Below are 21,555 nucleotides of genomic sequence, written 5' to 3' on the forward strand. Positions count from 1 at the left end.
CATTACTCAATGGGACAGGTCAAGTTTGGACAAATATTTACAAACAATGTCCAGGTTCAGATCAGGTTCAGCCTACTGGACATGATGCTTTTGAGTTCTTTTAGTGAAAATACAGTGTAAAAAAAAAAAAAAAAGAAAAAAGAAAAAGAAAGAAAGACAGACCTTCTGTCTGTATTGGGCTACTTCCTGTTCAGTGGCGTGATTTGTTGTGACAACGCATGAACTCAACACATTTTTCCTATTTCAGGCAGTAAATATTCAGTGCTTAGGCCTAATTATCTGTGCCAGGCTCGGGCAGGTTCAGGAAAGGAAAAAAAAAGAACGTCTGTCGTAGCTGAGTCCGGCTCGGTCACTACTCTCTGCCACTTGGGTCGGGTTTGAGCCTCACTCTGCAGCACAGTGGTGATTATGACAGGGCTTGTTGCCGTGTCACAGTAAGAGCATATCAGCAAAGGGAAGGATTATTCGCTATGAGCTGCTGGAAAACTTTTAATGTGAGGAAGTGTTGAGTTTCATTAACCTGAATCTTTAGAGTGGACAAAAACACAGACTTGCCTTGGAAAACATCTAGTATATGGCTGAACCATGTACGGTCAATATGCCTGATTGTTAGGGTTAGGGTTAATCTGCAATATTCTGTGGAGTAATATTTGGTATTTAAATTTACAGAAGTAGCATGTAACATGACACACCTGCCTATGACCACTAATCTCAGACAAAAGCAACTGCAAGACCTTTTAGTGCAACCCATGCATGTACACTGCCATGGCTGTAAAAGGAAAATTACACATTAGAAGAGAATCACATTAAATACAATAAACATGGCAACACATTCTTTCATATTCTTCAGGTTTCTACTGGTTTGTATGCTCACACTGCAGCCCTGTTTTTTGATACAGGGTAGTAGAGACGGACCAATGATACAGAAGCTCCGAAGCTTCTTTCACTCCTGTGAAGCGCACCATTTCAACACATTGCGTCGGAGCTTGTCTCAAATGAAGCATACAACATGACTGCTGACGTCCAAAGCTTCAAGCATGACTGGTGTTTCAGAAAGCGCTTTATTGAGTTTGACAGCTTCAAAAGTTTTGCAGCTAAACTTTGTGATGGGCGCACTGAGATAAGTGGACTATTGGACTGTATCTGCCAATTTAATGGTCAACACATGTGGCTGTAGTTGATGTGAGAGAAATCTAAATACTGAGCAATCACAAGTCATGCTACTGACTGACAAGCTCCTAAATGAATCAAGGGAAAACTGTGCAGTTGGCACAAACACTAATAGTGCATAATTCCCATCACCTGAGCTGCTAAGGGTTAATAAAAGCCTTGGACACTATCTGAGACTTAAGTATTCTTAAATAATGGCACAGTATTAAAGGAATTTATCGGGAATTGTGATATGAGTAAATTAAAATGGGTAAGAGATTCAAAATGGTTTAATGTCCAGCCCTAACATCAAACGGGACTCTTGTAGCCGCCAGTGTTTCTACCTTGAAGTTGATTTGCTGGGCCAGCTCTTTAGCCTTGTAGTCCTCTGCGCTGGGGTTGCTGTTTGGGGTCAGAGCCAGGAGGGCAGAGCGCATGGAGCAGCCACACGCTTCACAGCAGAAGTCCTGAGACCTGCCAGAGAACAGATTATACAGGGTCAGGTCCTCCCACTGCAAGAGTACCTCTCATTGTACAAGTCATGGTGCTTTTACTTAATCCATCCAGTAGGCACAATGGATCTGTAGTGAGTGATTATGTTTTTGGCATTATCACCATTTTTGGATAGTTGACAGAGAAGAGGGAAACTGGAAACAGGGAGGAGAGAGAGGGGTTATAGGAAGTTACAGTTATGTGGCATGTCCTTAAGGCAATCAAGGTGCTCCAACATAAATAATTTTTGGTCATCTCAGTGTGCAAAATATCAATATTCTTAATGAAATAACTACCTAATTACTTTATTATTACATTCCATTCAGTTTAATTCATTCATATGCAACTCCAATCAACCAAATGTTTGTTGGATGAGCTCTCATTCATATTACCTGTTGGTCCTTGGTCCAAACTGCCAACAGGAAGTGAAAGCTCCCAATGGGCTTCATATTAGAGGGAACTTAGACTGCACCATTTTGAGTAAAGCATATAGTGGGCTTTTGATTGTTTTAAAGTCTTTTTTAAATACCCTTATATCATTAAAAAAGTATTTCACTGCTGGAAAGATGTCTGTCTTTTCATAAAACTGGGCTGTCTATGCAGTAGGAAGATGCAAATACTTTAGAAATTGGTGCTATATGACCAAAGAGAACAGAGGAAGACGGGCTATAGAATTTGCATTTGCTCAAGAGGTAAAAAAAAAACCCAACAACCTACAATTACCACAACGCACTGCGCGGCACTGGAGCAATCAACACTCAACAAGAAACAAGAAACAGTGTGGCTGGTAACAAACGATCTCCAATTAAAATCAAACAGTAAACTAAAAAACATTTCTGAAAATATTTTGAGAGAAATAAGCGACAGAGTAACCAAATTATAGTTTATATTTGATCAACACTGCTTGGTTTTATAGACTATGTTTTTACAAAACAGGAAACAGAATGGACCCCACTTCCTGTTCACAAATTCTCGTACTACAGCCACACAGGCCACTAAAATATTAGTTAGTATAGTTAGTGTCAGTTCTGCTAAGTCTTATTGTTTGATTGGAGTTTGGTCAGAGTTTTGGGGGGGAGCCGGCTGGTCTCTCTCTCTACTCTCTCTATACTGTTTGTGTCCGTGGTGGTGGGCATTTACAAAAAATGCGGAAATACAATCTGTAGTTTGAGTCATAAAAATCTGCTGGGTAAAGCAAAACCCGTCATCCAGCGGATTCGAGGTGATGAATGAGCAGGGAGATCTGGGCACTGGAGATGGAGGGAAGTTTAAATCATTTTATTTACACCTGAACATGGTTTACATGGTTGAAAATCAGCAAATGCTCCCTTTAATATTTAAATGTTAGACCAATTAGGATAATGTTTTATAAATAGTTTTTCATCAAATTATTTAATTGTCTTAATTGGTTGCAGACTAACCTTGGTTTGTCTGTAGGAGGAACTTCCTCTTTTAACGCAAGGGTTGGATGCTTATAGGATGTCACAGTTACAGTTGAAGTTGGTTTAGTTAAACCACAATATTACTACTTTGAATTGTGCTGTTACGCTTCATGATGACTTGCTGAAGTGTCTTTGACACAGCTGGTATGTTACAACTAATAGAACACTGACTGGAAAAGTCTGTTGACATCTATCACAGATAGTATTCAATTAATACAATTCATTTCACTTTGATTTGGCCAAAAACAAGTGATTTCCAAGTATTCTTTATTATGGGACAGTGTCAGACGTAATGCAGTTCTTGAGATTGATGTTTCAATCTGCTGCATTAACGGTCACATGTAAGAACTGTGAAGTGAGCAGCTGGCATTTTAGGAATAAACTGTGGGCATTAAGAGTGCATTGATTTGTTAAATAAATATATTCAAATATGAATTTACCAAGCAGCAACCTCCGGGACAGAAAAATGAAGCCAACACAGGTGTGCCAAAAACTGCAGTTCATGGGATGGCCAACTGGCTCCAGGAACCAGTCAGTCCCAGTAGATGAAGAAGACAGGAAGGCAGGATGTGATTGGTCCATTTTCATGTGGTAGTGCAGTCAAATGATGCATCAAACCCTTTTTAAGGAAATGTGCACAGAGCCTGAGGAAGAAAGCCTGGGTTGATAACCACGATGTTGATACCCGTTATCACTGACTGGAGCTTTAGGCTTTGTCATACCAGCTAAGGCAAAGAAACTCTGAGTCTGTCAAACTTGCTTTTTATACACTCTTCTGGTACAGACCTGCTGGAAGCTTGCTTCCTACAAGCTGCCCAATAGCCACGGGCCTAGCCTAACTTTTCTTTACTTCAATAATGGAGCTCTTTGTGGGGGGTTTTAAAAGATATTTTTTTATTTTCATTTTTGTACATAGTTGTTTGCACCTCAACAAAACCAGCCTGACCCGCTTGTAGGAGTGATGTACACTTAAAATAAGACATACAGCGGGTGAAGAATACTCCATCCTCTGTACATGACATTTTAAAGATATTAAGACTTTTTTTGGGCTTGTGACAGTATGAGGCCATTTGATAAATAACCCCGGTCCCTCCACTCTATACGTGAACAACCTGCCTCACAAATGAAAATATTACTGTGAATACAATGGCAGTGCTTCAGCAACAAAATAAATGACCTGTTAATTATGAACAGGTCCAATATTAATGTTCTGGCTCACTTGTCACACTACATAAGATTAAACTGCCAAGTTAACTGAAAAATTAACCTGCCGAGACTTTTTTTTACCAGCCAGCTTGTACAATAATTACATTTTTCACTGATATATGTCACGCTACCTGTATGCAATTATACGGTGCCTCATGGTTGTAATTCATCATGAAGTTGAATTAGGTTTGAAATTCATCGAGAGTACAGATCAAAACTGACGCAATGCATTAGCTGCAAAGCCTTATCTTAAATACATAATGTCACAGCTAGATGCTTAAAGGAAAATCCTGCTATTTTTCCATTGTCTTATTCTCATGAACGTGTCCTGTCATGCTACCTTTTCTCTCACCACCTCTGTTAAAGAGATGTGGGAAATGTGATTCCAGTGACAAAACATATATCGAAGTATACACAAACAAATTTAAATGCTTGTTTCTGAGTCCAACTGAATTTAAACACAGAAATCAGTCCTTTGAATTAGCTATTGCAGCTAACAGCAGAACAGTCAACTTTCAGGGCAACTTGCTGACTAACCAAAAAAGCTGCAATGTAGGCATCACTGTTTCTTGCTTGCCCCAATGTTGTTGAGCAGAGTCTGCATTACCCACATCTCAGTGAGTGTGAAATTACCATGACTTAATGTCAGAAGGACAAAAAAAAGCAGCACTGGACTGTTGGATCATAATTTTCCCATTTGCCTTTCTTTTCTCTTCCAAATAAGTTGGGCTAAAATTGACTTCGGGGTTCGTTCACAACCTGTCTGATCATCTGACTGCTCGTGTCTTGCGCCGTCACACTTCCTTTAAGCATTGCTGCTGTATTTTTTAAATGTCAATGGACTAATTATCACACTAAACTGACATTTTGCTTACCACCATTTATTCAGCCTGACATTGTGCTCCTGTTAGCCAATTTCTTGCTGTTGCCCTAACCAATCTGTAGTGAGTTATGTATCTGTCTCAAGTGTTCGAAACAATTTGACTCACCAGCCAAAGGAACTGGTAGACAAAAAATCCATTGGCCATGCATTCAAGCATATTTTTTCACTGGAGAACATAATAAATGACCTTTTTGTGTCACATTTACATTTGTTTAAGAATAGTTCATTGAGACAGATAACTCATTTTACCAACTTAAACTAATTACACAACCTCTGCATCATATTACAGCCAGCCTCTTACAACTCCTTTATCTCCAAACATCCATTTTATCACAACACTTTCTTTTGTAAGTGATATGTTCTCTTTGTCATTGGTAGGCTTTCGTATTACAGGTTGGATTACTTCTTGTAAATACTGCCACATAGTAGCCAATTAGCCAGTCTCTCCGGGATTTCATTGTCTCTGTGAGATGCTCTCCTCCTACTGTCTCTGTCAGCAGCAACCACTAAAATCCAACACTGAGCCCTTAAGCAATCCCAACAAACTCACACTGTCACTAAAAAAGCTTGACTTTGTCTTTAAACCTATCAACAGCTAATTTTGGGTAACATTAGCTGTGTGATGCTAACTGTTAGCCCTGTCACTGGGCGTGTGACAGCTCACACTCCTACAGCAGTAGTCTCATGATGATCAGAGAGAGAGCAGGGCAAGGAGGAGCTGAGCGAATCAATAGGCTGCATGCAGCTCTACAATGAAATAAGATTTTACCTGTTTTAAATAGTCAAATTTGCTGTTAAGTTTTGGTGATTAGAAACAAAAAAGTAAGGTTATGTACAATTCCCAGGGATTGTGTTAACTGTTGTGACTGCAACATCTCAACATCCTCAAGGGACTGACTAGCCTGAAGATGCTTTCAATTTTTCACTCTACAGTGTTACACGGTAAATCAATTCTAAGATGCAAATAGACACGGATTTGTGCCAGGCAATGCGAATACAAGTCAAAAAGCATCTATGCGAGATGAATTGCTTTCAACTTGAGCAAAAAAATTGCGGGTGATGCTGTGCCTAAAAGCCTACAAGCGTTGAGATTCCTCTGACATCATTGAGAATCAGAACTGGGGGACAAACATTTTGCTGCTGTTTGTCGGCACCCAAAGCTTTATGACTCAACATTAGCACCAGGGACAGAACATTTAAGAACTTTAAGAAAAGTGAGCAAAGTCATAGGACCACATGGTAAGTTCTGAAAATATGTATTTGTTACTTGACTCCATTTATCAGTTGTACTTGACTTTAGACAAAGTTAGCACTGACGTTAGTGTTAGCTGCCTTCCCCAGTTAGATAGCACAATTGTTAGCACAGCCAGCATTCCAGTGGCTGAATTCACATTAGGGAAAAATTTGTTTTGCTTTTGGTCTAAACACACCTCAGCAGTGGCTAGCAGCAGACTGGTGGCAAGTTACTTCAGCAGAGTAGCTGATGGCATTTGACATTTGGCATGACATTTACTCTCTAGTGTGGTGGATAGCTTTCTCAAATTTACATGCCGAACGGGAAATGTAAACGCATTTGGCCCTTGGTGGGTGGTATTTTCAGTCCCTGTCTGTTCTGCAGACATAATTTTCAGTTGACATAAAAGCTGTGGTATTAGCTGCTAGGAGAAGTTAACCTAATATGGCAATCAAAGAAATAATGGGATTTAGATTGAAAGAGTTGTTATTTCTGTGACTTGACTTACAAAAAGCCTGAACTGCTTGGTCAATGTAGCTAGGTAGCTGTGTAGGAAGATGACGTCCCAAGTTCATTTACAATACAAAGCTCTTATTGGTCGAGGGTTTCTCCAACTGGTGGAAAAGATGCAAGCGAGCACAACATCAGATCTATTTGAATCACTGCACAATTCAGACGTGTGGGCAATGATCCACAAATGTCGAACTAGGCTAACATCTCAATATTTTTGTAAATACTTTTTTTTTTTTTTTTTTTTTAAAAATCACAGTTAAAACGGCTGAACTCAAAATGTAATGAACCTGAATTACACCTCAATCTAAACCCAATTCTAGTGTTGTCAAAAATATTTATTGATACATATTGATAGTGAAAATTTTAAACTATTTTAATACTCAATTTCTGCAGTATCGATACACTACTGTCAGCTGTGCTTTCTTGCTCTCGCTTACTGTTAATCTTTATTACAGTTAATCTGCTGGTCTCTGCTACTAATCAAGAAGAGCTGTCGTTGTCATGTTATTTATTTTTTAAATAAAAATTTAAATTGTACATCCTGAATCTCAATTTCTTCTGTGGTATTGAAAATGGTATCAATGGTCACTAACCCTCCTCCCTCTAACCCTAATATCAAGTCCTAGTTGTCAAACAGCCCCGTGAAGAGGTGATGGCTGCCCAAAATGTCCTCACTCTAGCACTGCAAACATAAACAACCAGAGAATTATTGTGGAGTAGTGTATGAGGTAACCAATCAACAGAGTGTTTGATGCCACAGTTCAGATGTGTTGGCTGATGGTCAGAGTGAGCCGTTCTTAACATGAACACAGAGAAGCCAGACAAAGAACTCTGAATGAGGCATTTCAAAGTTACATTTCACAAAGTTAGAAGCCTGTCCAGTGGGTGGCACATTGATTTGTCTGCCAAAGAAAAATGTACTGTCATCTGGTGCTCGGCCAATAGTAATTTGGCACCTTGATTATGAAGTTATAAAGATTTTTAGATTGAACTGCCCATACTTTTCAGTGCTGTGTATGAATCCTGTCAACAAACTGGCAGAAAACCCAACTTCAAAAGCTGTGTGCATATGTGTGTGTATCACTATGTGTTTATGGCATTGGCTGTCTGTCTGTATTGTTGGCTGCCTTGCAGTATATCCTCAGCTGACAGGTTTGTTTTCGCTTTCACCACCTGTGGCACATTCACATGCCAGGTCTCTACTAAGAGCTCAGACTGTTACGTGCACCTTTACGCCTTCATCTCAGGCCTGACAGCGGGGTTCAGCGCAATATTGCTAGGAGAAGGATCAACACAGCCGCTTAGTGCAGTGATGTGGAAAAAAAACATAAAAATGCAACACATCAAAGGAGGTTTCTGTGGATTTGTCTTAGGAAAGCTAATCGTCCCTTGCATCAGCTAATGGGCTGATGTTACAGCTGTGAATAGGAGGGATGAATCATGCTCTGAGGAGCACCACATCATCACCGTGGTGCACCTCAGGCTAAAGGTGACATGGATAGATTTGGATACATTATGGTATTAAATGATCCAAATCAGTGTCTTCCTCTGGAGCTAAATGGAAATTGGATTCTATTCAAGTGAAGTTAAGATTTAGCTGGGGAAGAAGAAGCCGGGCTTATTAGGCATCATACATTTTGCAAGGCACAGCGAATGTTCTCTTACGCCTCCAGTCATCATGTCACTGGACTATGACAGCTTAAACAGGCAGCCTGATGTCTGCAAATGCGGACGCCATGCAGACAGGCTCCGTGGTTGGTTTATAGTTGCTCACATGAATGACTGTTTGAATCCTTTTAGGCATAAGTGCTGATCATCAAGAACACATCTGAGCTTAAAGAGAAATGCCAGAACTGGAGATTTGGTTAGTAAAGTCTGAGACACATACTGAGAGGACAGCAGCACATTTGAGATTTTTTGTCAGTCATTGGACCAGAAATGTTGTCCTTGCAATTTCATTTCACAATAGGAGGAAACATTTAGTGGAAGGAAGGTTTTAAGCCACCATATACTTCAAACAAAGAGCTTGTCTTATGGTCTGAAAGCATCTGAAACTCCCTTTCCACTGGTGGAAGTGGGGGGTTATGTCTTACAATTTCTGTAAATTTCAAAAGCAGACAGTCATGTGTTCTCTCTCGTTTTTTTTTTTTTTTTTTTTATCTTTCACTACTTCTGTTGCGTTTTGTGTGTGTGCAGTACAACTAACACTTTTGAGAAGAGGCTGTCAAATAGTGTGTGCTATTGTGTGACCCATCAAATTAAAATTTCAATGATACGCAGAAAAACATAGAGTTCTTGGAGAGAGACTGGGGAGACAGTAAGACACAGCCAGAAGGAGGTGATAATGGCCGGCTGTTGGCCCAGCCTTTGAGAAGGGCAATTTAGAACATCTCTGCCTTTGGACATGGTCGGATGACATGACATACACTACAGTTCATTTGAAGCGTACTGACAGCTTAAAGGGACAGTTTAAGCAAAACTCTAAAACACATATTTTTCCTCTTACTTGTGAGTGTTGAAAATATTGGTCATAGAGATGTCTGCCTTATCTCCAATATAATGCAGCTAGATGGCACGTGGCTTGTGGTGTTCAATGTGCCACAAAAATACATTTGAAAAACTCGACAGCAATGTCTCTTTCTAGAAACCATGACCTGGTTGCTCAAGACAATCAACAGACCTTCTTGTGAGCAGTTTCATGGAAGAACTATTTTCTCTCTGCTGAACTACACCAACTAACGGTATCATTGCGCAGAAAGAAGGGTGCATCTTCTCACAGACAAAAAGCTTGAGCTTGTGACAGAACGAGATGGAAAAATTAATGGCGTCCTCCTCAGCTGAGCTGTAGCTTTAGCTAGCTCAGTAATGCTCTGTAAGCTAGCAGTAGATCCATGACTTCCTGCACTGTTGAGTTTTTTTAATATATTTATATGGCACTTTAAGCTCCACAAGCTGTTTGCCATCTAGTTCCATTATATTTAGAGAAGGCAGATATCTCTATGGCCGATATCTCAAACCATGGCTGGGTGATATGGCTTAAAATAACGATTGAGATATCTTTAGGCTGTACTGCAATATAATATTTATCTCCTCTATACCTCTAAACTACTGTAAAGTACTAAAACACAAAATTATTAAATGAACTAGAGTTACAATAAAGTTAATTTAAACAATTGATGTCATAATGAAGGTAAAGTAAATACAGTTATAAAGTTTAACAAAGGACTATCATAATTAAATAAATCAAAGCGGAACCACTGATGCTCTTATTTTGAAACACCCAGCTCCTCTAAGGCTGAAAGTGTTCATGTTTTTGCTGGGAACTTGAAGCTTCCAGTCAAGAGCTGCTGCACCTTTGAACGTGAGGATTTATCCACTGTGAGCTGGAAACACACTAACAGTTCATCTGTTCATTTATTATTAGTATTTTCAACTCACACTGGTGCTCCATGGTTGCAAAATGCAACTAAAATGTCATGATCTGAAGTCCCACAGGTACAAAAACATGCTTTGTTAGCTCACACTATCATTAATTTCATAAAGTTAAACTGTTACCATGGGGCCATTATAGGTGCTGATTTATTCACTGTGAGCTGGAAACAAACTCACAGGCCTCCAGTTCATAGATTAATAATATTTGCAAGTCGCACTGGTGCTCTGTGGTTGCAAAATGCAACTAAATAATAGCAGTGTGGAGCTGTGCATGCACTATCGCTAAGGAGAAATGATCAGGCTGGACAGAGTGTGTTTTAAGTATTATCGCCCACCCCTAACTCCAACACTCGGTAACTCACACCAATGGTGTAGATTGATAAATAGCACAACAGGTAAGAGAAAAAATATGTATTTTTGATTTCGGCTGAGCTTTCCCTTTAACATTTGCTGCAAAAGAATGCACTGGCCATTCAATTACGTGCAAATGCACATTCCTTGACAATGGTCAAAGTGGATAATGTATCTGACGTCTAAAACGTATCCGACTCATACAGCGATTATGAAAACTGGACTTCCTGGATTGAATGTCAACATCTTACCAATACCTGTGGGGATTTGCCCACACCAAAGTGATCCGTTGCATGTTCTACTACACGTTTAAGAATTAAAATTTAGCAATATGCAGAAAACATACTGGGCTGTCAGGATTTTTCCAAAATGCTAGATCACACACTTTCTACTCGAGCCAAAACAGAACAACTTTGAAAAACACGTCCTTCAAACTTTTAAAAAAGCCTGTGAAATTAAAAAATAAATGGGGAAAACATGCCCCGGTGGCTAGGAGTAGGCTTTTTTACATTTTGCCTAACTTATTTGTTGAGTTGTCAAATATTCATGCATGCTGTGACAACTGTCCCCCCCGGCTCACCAAAGGCGGCTTATGGGAGTCTATGACCAGAGAAGTATTTACACAATTTGATGCTGTGTAAATAGCACAGGAGAAAATGTTGGCACCATGGCCCAGGGGTAGAAGAAAATGCCTACTGCATTGTACCTTAAATAATTCAACAACTGTGTGGGTGGGGGTGAACACAAAAGCATTATATACACCTTTCCATTTAAAGTGAATATTATAAACCTTACAAGACACAGTTTGCTGTCATCTGATTTTCGCTGAGACTTCAAAGCCTGCCCCTCTCTGCGACACACAGGTGTTTCAGCAGTGTCTTTCAGTCACCCATATCACACATCTGGCTCTTCCATTTTTATCAATGGCTCCACAGGCTGTGTAATCGCTTGCTCTTTATGCACAGAAGCGCAACATCATGATAACTTTTATGTGTCAAGGAAGAGGATTGAAGCTGCTGCTGCATTCACTACGCAGCCTTTGTTACTGAGTGTAACAGCACAAACACCTGTGGACTGCGACTGGTGGTTGGTGATTGAGGCCTGCAAACTTGCAGCTCTCAAATTCCATGGATTGCACCCCAAGAAGAGGAAGATTCACTTCATACTAAAAGGGACTGAAAGAACTTGATTTTTATTATTGAAATGCTTTAGCACGTACACATGCTAACTACAGAGAGATTAGCCCAGCCAGGGGGAATGTTTAATTAAATCAGCCATTGCTGTGCAATGCCAGGGGTCAGCACACCTGGGTCCCTGCCTCTTTCTGCTGCCTGGCACACCATGCACCCAACGCTGATGTCTGTCCTTGTGGGTGGTGGGCCTACAGGGTGGCTGCTCCATGTTGTTGTTTTGATAGATTATTCTGGGGCTTTTTTTGCCTTTATTGATAGGACAGCTGTTGATAGACAAGGAAGGTGTGAGAGAGAGGAGGAATGACATGCAGCAAAAGGCTGTGGGTTGGAATCAAAGCCAGTATTCTGCAGGGACTCAGCCTCTATGGGGCTAGAGGTCCCCCCAGCTCCATGTTGTTTATTTGGGCTGAGCCTGAGTGGGACCAGCCACTAGATACTCACTACTGAGTTCTCTCACTGGTCTGACTCCAAAGTGGGGAAGCGGTTTCCTCAAACTGGGCAAAGTACTCCAGCTCCTTTTGCCAAGTTCATTAGGGTTTATTGAATCGCTCTTAGTGTTGCCCCTCCCCAGGGTAAAATATGAGGGTAAAATGGAGTGCAAAATGGAAAGGTGGTGTGGTGTGCATCAGCAGTGATGCAAGTGTTGCACCGGACCATCATGGTAAAGAAGAAGCTGAGCCGGAAGGCAAAGCTCTTGATTTAGTGGTCTATCTACATACTAACCCTCACCTATGGTCATGAGCTTTGGGTAGTGACCGAAAGATACAAGTAGCTGAAATGAGTTTCCTCCAGAGAGTGGCTGGGCTAAGCCTTAGAGATAGGGTGAGGAGCCGAGACATCTGGAGGGAACTTGGAGAAGAGCTACTACTCCTTTGTGTCAAAAGGGGCCAGTTGAGGTGGTTCAGGCATTTAATCAGGATGCCTCCTGTGCACCTCCCCTTTGAGATTTTACAGGCATGTCCAACTGGTATGAAGCCCCAGGGGGAAGACCCAGAACACGCTGGAGGGAATATTTATCTCGTCTGGCCTGGGAATACTTCATGATCTCCCAGGAGGAGCTGGAAAGCATTGCTGGGGAAAGGGACGTCTAGACTGCCTTGCTCAGCCTGCTGCCCCTACGACCCAGCGCTGGATGAGCGGATGGAAATGGATGGATGGATGAATGGAGTCATCGCTGTGGTCGTGTCAGCTGTTTTTTCGTTTGCCTTCCAACAGCCGTGGCCTACTGTGTTATCACAACTTCAGTTGGATAACAGTTTCAAGTTGACACACACTTAGTGGAGCCCTGCTTATCTGAGCATTAAGAAACACCAATGCAACCATTGACTTTGAATTAATTAAGAGCAGATGTTATCATGAAATATATACTATATGTGCACTGCTCTGTGGGATCGATCTGAAGATTTGGAGCAATCTGGATGAAATCACTATACAGACGGAGGAAATATATTATTCTGCAAGGCCTGTCACCGGTTATCAGCAGCTGAAAACAAGTGTATAAATGTGTTTGATTTAATTCAACTCAAACTATTCTTATTGAAAGAAATGAAGAGAAGTAATCTGTCAGTAAATTAGACAACTTCGCCCCAGCAAAGAATTTAAAGCCCCCTCCCCAACATGACCATCAGTTAGGCCACTATATCCTTACACTGTGAATAACTTTTAAAAGCACAACATATGCAATGACAGCATGTCTCCTATATATGAACTGTGCACTCAGTTGCCAGGAATGACTGACATTTTTCATATTCATTTCTGAAACTCCCTAGACGTCCACATGTCCCCCTGTGTTTGTCCTGCCACGTCACACACTGGCCAACATCTTTGGCAGTTTACCTGTCAGTCACAAACTCGGCATACTCTGAAAATTTTCGACAAAAATATCCTGCTGTGCAGAGGCCCGTTTCTGACTGACAGCTCTCACAATCACCATGGGCACAGAAACAGGAGATGAAAAACCAAAAAGAAAAACGCTGCCTCAGCCTTGGAGTGAAAAAAAAAGGTTTCCATCAGGGAGATAAGCAGCCTTGTATTTATAGCAAAGTGCGTCTTCCTGTCTATCTCATCTCCATGTGCTAATGAAACAGCCGGCTGATCAAGACCCCCGTCTCATCTGCTAATAGAAGAGCGACTTAAGCTGGATCCTCTCCTTCCCTGGCTTTGTACCGTTTCCTCCGAGGGAAATGCAGTGTGAAATGAAGAGCAACATGCCCACTCATGCTCCCTCCAGAGACTGGGTATTTTGGTGATAATGGATTTGTCATCTTGCAATACCAGGACTGGCTTGGGCACGCTTCTCTCCCATTGTGACTCGGGAGTTATTAGTGGGAGGCATGTCCACCGGGGCTCAGGTGCTGATTACATTACATGCACGTACAGAGTTTACTGTGTTAAAGATTAATTGCGGGATTTTTCCCACGTGGACCCTATTTTCCCATGTTTTTGCGTCTAAGTGACTAATGGGAACAACACTTTCTTCAAACTGGTCAAGTATTGAGCGAGAGGGCTGCAGCCAGCAGCCACACATCAGGTTTTAATCTAACAATTAGGGGTGTATTTGCTCCATCAATTTACGTCCACTACCAGTGTTTGTTTTTGCCACTAACATTTTCAGATTACTATTCTAAGTGTCTGACAACATTATGAAAAGAATCCCCACTAAGACAGACCATTTTGTTGAAGAGTTAGATCCTTGTTGTTAAACCAGAAACAGCCCGGAAATCATTATCGCCAAACCCACCAGAATCCATTTAAATAATCAGTAATTTTATCATCATAAAACACACTTTATTCAAAGTTGACAGAAACAAAATAAAACTCACAAAAACCATCTTGGTTTGTCTTTTCAGTATTCCAACCATCCCCAGCTCTGGTTTGGTTGAAAGAGACCTGTAATTTACCCAGTTAGATGTGAAAATATCGGAAGAGGAGCAAGAAGGAGACCCAACATCAGAGAAGCAGCAGGGGAAAACAATGTGTACAGCCAGCATAATTTCACATATTAGGGCTCATGTATGCTCAGTGTGAGATATGAAGACGGGGACGGATGGAGCCTTCTGTCCATACTCTGCGTTAATTTTTCTGAAAGCTTAGGGATACGGACAAAACAGAGCGGTACAACCAGAGATTGTCGAGATAGTGTAGCCTTGTTCAAGCAAGATACAACTTGAGAAGAAGACAAAGTCATTTATATAATAGTGGAATGGAACGCTGTCGGGGTGTGTATAATGGCCAAACAGACCTCTGCCATCTACAACGCTGCCTCCATTTAAAGGTATAATATTATAACCTCCTCCACAGTTGCCTCGTTTGTTGTGTTAAACTTCTGACTCTGCCCTCTAGTGCTGTTTATTGGGTGTACCTATGTTATCTTAAAAGACACATGGAAGTATGACGGCAGTGACGTTAACATTTGTAATGGACATCTCGGATTTCATACCTAAAGGGAGTATAGATGTGCCTTAACTGGGTGAATTAAGGGTTTATTTCAACCAAACTTGAGTTTGTGGTTGTTGGAACAGTGGAAAGACGAACCAAGATGGCTTCTGTTAGTTTTATTTTATTTCTGTCAACTTTAAATGAATTGTGTTTTATGATGATAAGATTACTGTTTATTTCAATGAAGTCTGGTGACTGTGGCGACAGGGATTTGGGGCTGTTTCTGGTTAAACAAAAATAATCCTACTCTTTAACAAAAAGGTTTGTCTCTGGGGTGCTGAGTAGCTCACCTGGTAGAGCGGGTGACCCATGAACAAGGGCTGTGTCCTTGCCTCAGCAGCCGCAGGTTCCATTCCAACCTGTAGCCCTTTGCTACAAGTCTCTCTCCCCCTTTCACGCTACCACTGTCCTGTCAAATAAAGGTCAAAAAGCCCCCCAAAAATCTTAGAATAAAAGGTCTGTCTCTGTCAGGATCCTTTCCCTGATTATGTAGTCCCTGAGAATGTTTTCAGGGACTTACACTAACAATCTGAGCCTGTCATTGGCAAAAACAAGCATTCTTAGTGGATGTAAATTGAAGATGCATTTTTTTTTGCCCAAAGTGGTTACACAGCAGCCTCTTTCACGATAGGGTCCAGCTTTAAAAATACCAGTTACTCTCTAATGTCATCCAACCAGAATCATGTATGTATGTCAGCACTGATCTTAATCAAGTCAAGTCAATTTTATTTGTATATCACGAATCAAAAATTTGCATCACGAGGCCTAACAATCTGTGCAGCATACAAAACCGTCTGTCCTCAGACCCTCGCTCTAGATAAGGAAAAACTCCGACAACTCCCCCCCAAAAAAACCTTAACAAGGAAGAATGGAAGAAACAAGCGACTGAGCAGGGATCACTCTCCCTCAACAGACTGACGTTGTGTGTATTAAATAGACCGACATAATAAAATTACAACACAGACAATCCATGTGACAGAATTATACATAGAATAACAACATTATACAAATCCTCTATCTGTGTGATTGCTAATCCAACATGGAAGATCAGCTATACAATACACATTGTTCCACACCACTCTCCACACTCACCTCATTATCATTCTCTATCCATAGCAGCACACACACAACACATGCTCTGCAGAGGGTAAACATTGGAAAGATTTTCATCCACCAAATCTTACTTTTTGGCAAGAGCCCTCCTCTCTTCTGGAGTATAATCAAGAGATCCTATTGCTCCCTCTCCTTTTGTTGGCATGAATCCGATTATGGCTATTAGAGCAGTTCGGACTGGAAAAGAAACAGACAAGAGGAGAGAAAACAAAGAGGAGGTGAGAAAAATTAAAATCACAGCACGTTCAACATTCCTGGGTAAAAGGGAGAAGGTTAAATTACACGACAGGCTGCACATGTCGTCATGTTCAGTGCCCATGTTACATAAGTGGGAATGATGCTTTGTTTTGCGGGCATAAGCCTGGATTTACCCTGGCCTATGTGAGGACATCCACCATGTGTCTGTACTCACACATTCTCCAGCTGGCACAGGACACGTTTTACAATATGGTCAGGGTCAAGGGTTTGTTTGTCTATGTTATGACTGGCTGTGTTCGTCTGTGCTCCAGTCTATCCAATATACTGAATGAAGCATCTGGAAGCCCATTATATGTGGCTGTCTAAGCCTACTTTAAAGGTTATCTACATTGGATTTTATCATAATAACTACCAAACACTGACACTGATAACATTACATGTACACTATTATTCCATGTTTGAGTGACACAGCCCTTTAGACACAGCACCATTTGGGTTAATTATTCAGATTCCCTTTTTAGCTTTTATTTTATTTGCTCTGTGTTTGATTTTTGTTTCCTGTTTCCGCCTGCAATGAGACAGGTTCAGTCACACAGAAGTGATGTCCCACATGGCAACAGCTTCATGGCAACATACACTAAAAGCAACTGTGGATCACATTTTTATTAAATCAATACAACCTGCACTCAGTTAGTAATTAGTATTACATCTGCATGACAGTTGATTTGTTTTTGCATTTTTATTTTTCATTATTTTTACATGGAACTGGTTGGCTTCCTGTATATATGATTGTAACAACATCCAGGTTTCGGATAGTTCTGTTTTTTTGTTTTTTTTTGTTGCATGTTTCAACTGTTCTTGTCACTAATGGGGCCCTATCTTATACCCAGTGCAAAGGGGTGCAACTGTCATTGCTAGGTTGTCAGACCAACGCAGCTGATTTTCATTCACATTGTTGGCATATTGCTATGTTGAGGCAGCAGAAAGTGATCGCGCCACTGACCAACAAAAAAAACCTTGTCTAAAGTCAGAATGATGCAGTATTTTCCTGCTATTTTAAGTGTGCATCATTCAGATAGTAAGATGCACCTACATAGACAGGTTCATAACTTGCCTACACTCTGCTTGTCTCACACACACACACACACACACACACACACACACACACACACACACACACACACACACACACACACTCTTGCAGAATCCACCATGGAAAAGCAGAGGGTCATTTGCAGGTGCACCTGGCTTTTGAAGGGAGTTGGAGATGACACTCTGATAGGTTGAATTCATGTTACGCCCAAATAACACCAATGCTTAATTAAGAGACTAAATACAACCCATTTGCTCCTTGTGCTTTACTTTGCACTCAGATTATCGCAGTTTAACAAAGGTGGAGTTGGACACACCCTAAATACACTTGCACCATGTACTACAAATTGTTTTAATTGGGCACATGGACTGAGAGTCTGTGCTTTATGAATGGAACTTGTAATCAATTAATTAAGTCGGTAGGCTTGGCTGGTATCACAATATTACAGTATATTGGGTACTCTACTCTTTATATTAAACCAACTGTATATAGTGCACAGAATGTGCCACCAAAGGACAATCTCCAGTCTCTACTGGTAGAACAGGTAGCTGGTGGTGGTGGGGATAACGTTACAGGACTGTACAAAGCCAGCCTGCAACAGCAGAGAGAGAGATACCATGGGAAAAACAGCATATTTTCACATCTAACTCAGTCAGTTAGGGGTTTATTTCGACCAAACCAGAGCAGGTGATTTTTGGAAGAATGGACTAACTAAGCCAATAACAAGACTAACTAAGACAGTTTTGGTGAATTTGTTTCTGTCGAGTCTGAATGAAGTATGTTTAACCATGAGCTAAAACGGCAATTAGGCCAGTCGTAGTTTGGTGAGGGAGAGAAACTTGAATTCAAAAGAAGTACTGTTGTATTCCTCTGTTCAGTAAGGAAAAAAGGGTGTAAAATGTACCTCTCTTAACATTTGTGAGTTTCAATGGCGTATTTATTATACTGTAAAAGGTGAGAGAACTTGGGGAAAGTACTGAACTCATCTAATGTGACACAACCCCGTCATATACCATGTACCCTAGTGACATTACAGGAAGGTATGAAAGAATTAGAATTAGACACTGCCCAAGCCTATCAGTCAGTGACACAGAGTACACTGTTTAGATCAGGTGTGTCTTTGATTTCCTAACATCTCAGCCTATCATTTCTGTATTGACTCTAACGTAACAAATTGAGACAATGTGACTCAATGTAAGGAAGCACCTTTTAACAGGAAGGTTTTTATATACCACAGAATCAGAATATCCCAGGTAGCATATTCAGGGTTATAAAGACTGGGATAAGAGCTCATTCATATAATGTTTACTTGCACAAACACATAACCAGGATGCTCAAAAACCTGATTATAACCTCCTGGTAAGGACTTTTATGTCCATGTAAGAGCACTCATTTGCCATTAGCATGAGCACATTTTAGTTGTTCCAGCTCATCACTTCTCCATTATGGTAACTTACAATCATAATGGAATGACCTTATTAGAATTCATATGAGAAGCACGGACACACTGACATCACCATTACAGTGCCAAATTAGACATAATATGATAGTATTTAAAATGAACTATGGGGCATTTGAATTGATTCTTTTTAATGTATTTTACCTTTAACAAATCTTTCACAGTAAAATACTGATAACTTATACAACTGAAGCATCTACACTACCAATTTATATCTGTTGCAAATACCCTCTGTTTGGCGTGACAGGTGTTTTTCAACAACATATCACCTTTTAAAACTGAGCTGATGGACTGTGAATATCAGTGCTCTACACACCTTGCCATGTTACGTAGGGGTAGTGTGGTCTGATAGAAAAACCCATTATATAAATGAGACTTCACTCAGTGTCATTTAAATTAAGTAACCAGAAAAATCAAAGTGAGAGCAGAAAGTAACTAATTTCCATCAGTGAAGTTAAGTGAGCACTCCTCAATCAAGACAGTGAGAAGCTGCAGAACATTTTACTTTTATAACAGCAGTAAGTCTGTTAGGACGAGTCTTCTTCGGTTCGGAAAAAGATAAATGGATCTGTGTATGTGTGTGTATACTCGCCATTCCTCCTATTAGACAATTTATGTGAATGTAACTAAAAAAAATGCAAGGCAAAACTCATTGTGGACTGAACATTAAAATACTGCAATTCTTATTTTCAGATACAAACAGACCAGGAAAACAGCCCGTGAAAACATATTCATAAATAAGTATATATACATTCATAAATGGAACTAAATAAACTGGAATATGTAAAATCTTCTTCAAAGTGACATCAGAGGGAATGTTTGAATTACTTAGCCACATTTTATTAAATATTTAGGCGTAGCATATGAGCTAAAGCGGCAGCCAACAATAGTGAGCATAGCCCTCGAATCCCTGCAGCTGGCCTGCCTGTGACGTGCAGAGCTCACTGCAATTATCCAGCCAGGCTTCCTGCGGTCATTCCAAAAAGGATGAGATGCAACTTTTACACAACACTTTAAGAACCCAGCAGGGGAAGCAAGATCTCTCAGGCATGGCCAGCCATGTGACCTGCATGAGTCGGTTAAGAGCAACCTTTGTCTTTATTCTGTTATTGATTTAAAACTTTATGTGTAATGGGAGGAAACCAGTAGGAGAAAATGCTTTGAGGAAAGTGCACTGTCTCCTACTGAGTTTCCTCTGATAAAGTGCTAGGGAAGAAAGAAGAAAGCAGAGCTCAGCAAAAGGACAGCAGAGAACTAAAATGAGTTCTCAGTAGAAAGAAATTATTAGTTATGACTCCGGGAGGTAGGAGAATCTGCCCTGCTGCAGATGAAGAGGTTTATCTTGATCAGGCACTCAATAAGTATTGATTGCTTTGCATATATATACAATATATACATATACAATATACAATATGCAACGCTAAAATCAGAGCAAAAAGTTTCAGAAAATCAACATAATTTGTATTGGTTCAGTGACTGTTTTTTGGTGTTTTCGCATATTTTCAACTTATCAACAGAATTTGAAGATTTTAGCTGATCCATGTTGTGCTACAGTTACAGACTGTCACGTGGGCCTTAAGTCTGAAGGTTTTCATTCCAACCAAGGAGTACAGAAAACCAACTCCCTGTTTAAAGGTGTGATACTTGTCAAATTGTCAGAGAGCAGGGCCTGTGTTTACCTCAACTGCAGACAGGCCTTTACTTGAAACGTGCTTTATTTAGTTCCCCCTGTTTTATAAAAAATATCATTATTTTATATTTATATTTTATAATTTGCTGTTTGTGCTGGTTGATCTCAATACAAAGCTATCATAATGTACATTTCAACAGCACTTATACACTCAGTATGACAACTCTGCTACTCTGAGCTTATCCTTAACTCACAAGGTTCACAGATAAAACAATGGTTTTGTACTAGACACGTTTTCCCCACATATACAACATGCTAACGTTATTAGCATAAGCCAGTAACATTTGCATAAAGTGCATAAATTTGTCACGCAGCTAGTGGACTTCATCTACTCATATGAAGCCGGGATAAATCACACACAAGACTCCAAATGCTTCATGCAAAGGCTTCATTGTCTTCACACTTTATTGTTTCTCACTTGTGAAATAAAGGTAAATGAAAGCTTAGTTTTCAGTTTACAAAAATAAACAGGAGGTCTGTGTTGCCGTGACTTGTAGTTACTTTTCTAGGGAGGTGCTATGAGGTCAGGCCATAGTGTAGGTATGGCGTTGAATTTATGCAGAAGCATACAACCCTCTTTATGGGCAGTCTCATCTGTTTTTTTTGGATTTGCTCGCAAAACCATGACTGTTTTTTTAATCATGATTCACAAAGATACCCCCTTAGATT

At 40.3% G+C, this 21,555-nt stretch overlaps 1 protein-coding gene across 1 annotated transcript in view; it reads right to left on the reverse strand.

The window, feature by feature from the left end:
- Window positions 1-21,555, reverse strand: part of ube2j1 (ubiquitin-conjugating enzyme E2, J1) — a 75,110-nt gene that overhangs the window by 14,746 nt on the left and 38,809 nt on the right. The window contains exons 5-6 of the mRNA XM_049589582.1: window positions 16,518-16,623; window positions 1,494-1,623 (exon numbers count right to left, since the gene is read on the reverse strand). Coding sequence (XP_049445539.1) covers window positions 1,494-1,623; window positions 16,518-16,623 — 236 coding nt within the window. The remainder of the gene's footprint in view (window positions 1-1,493; window positions 1,624-16,517; window positions 16,624-21,555) is intronic.

The sequence above is a fragment of the Epinephelus fuscoguttatus genome, linkage group LG11 (genome assembly GCF_011397635.1).
Source record: "Epinephelus fuscoguttatus linkage group LG11, E.fuscoguttatus.final_Chr_v1".
NCBI classification, from domain to species: Eukaryota; Metazoa; Chordata; class Actinopteri; order Perciformes; family Serranidae; genus Epinephelus; species Epinephelus fuscoguttatus.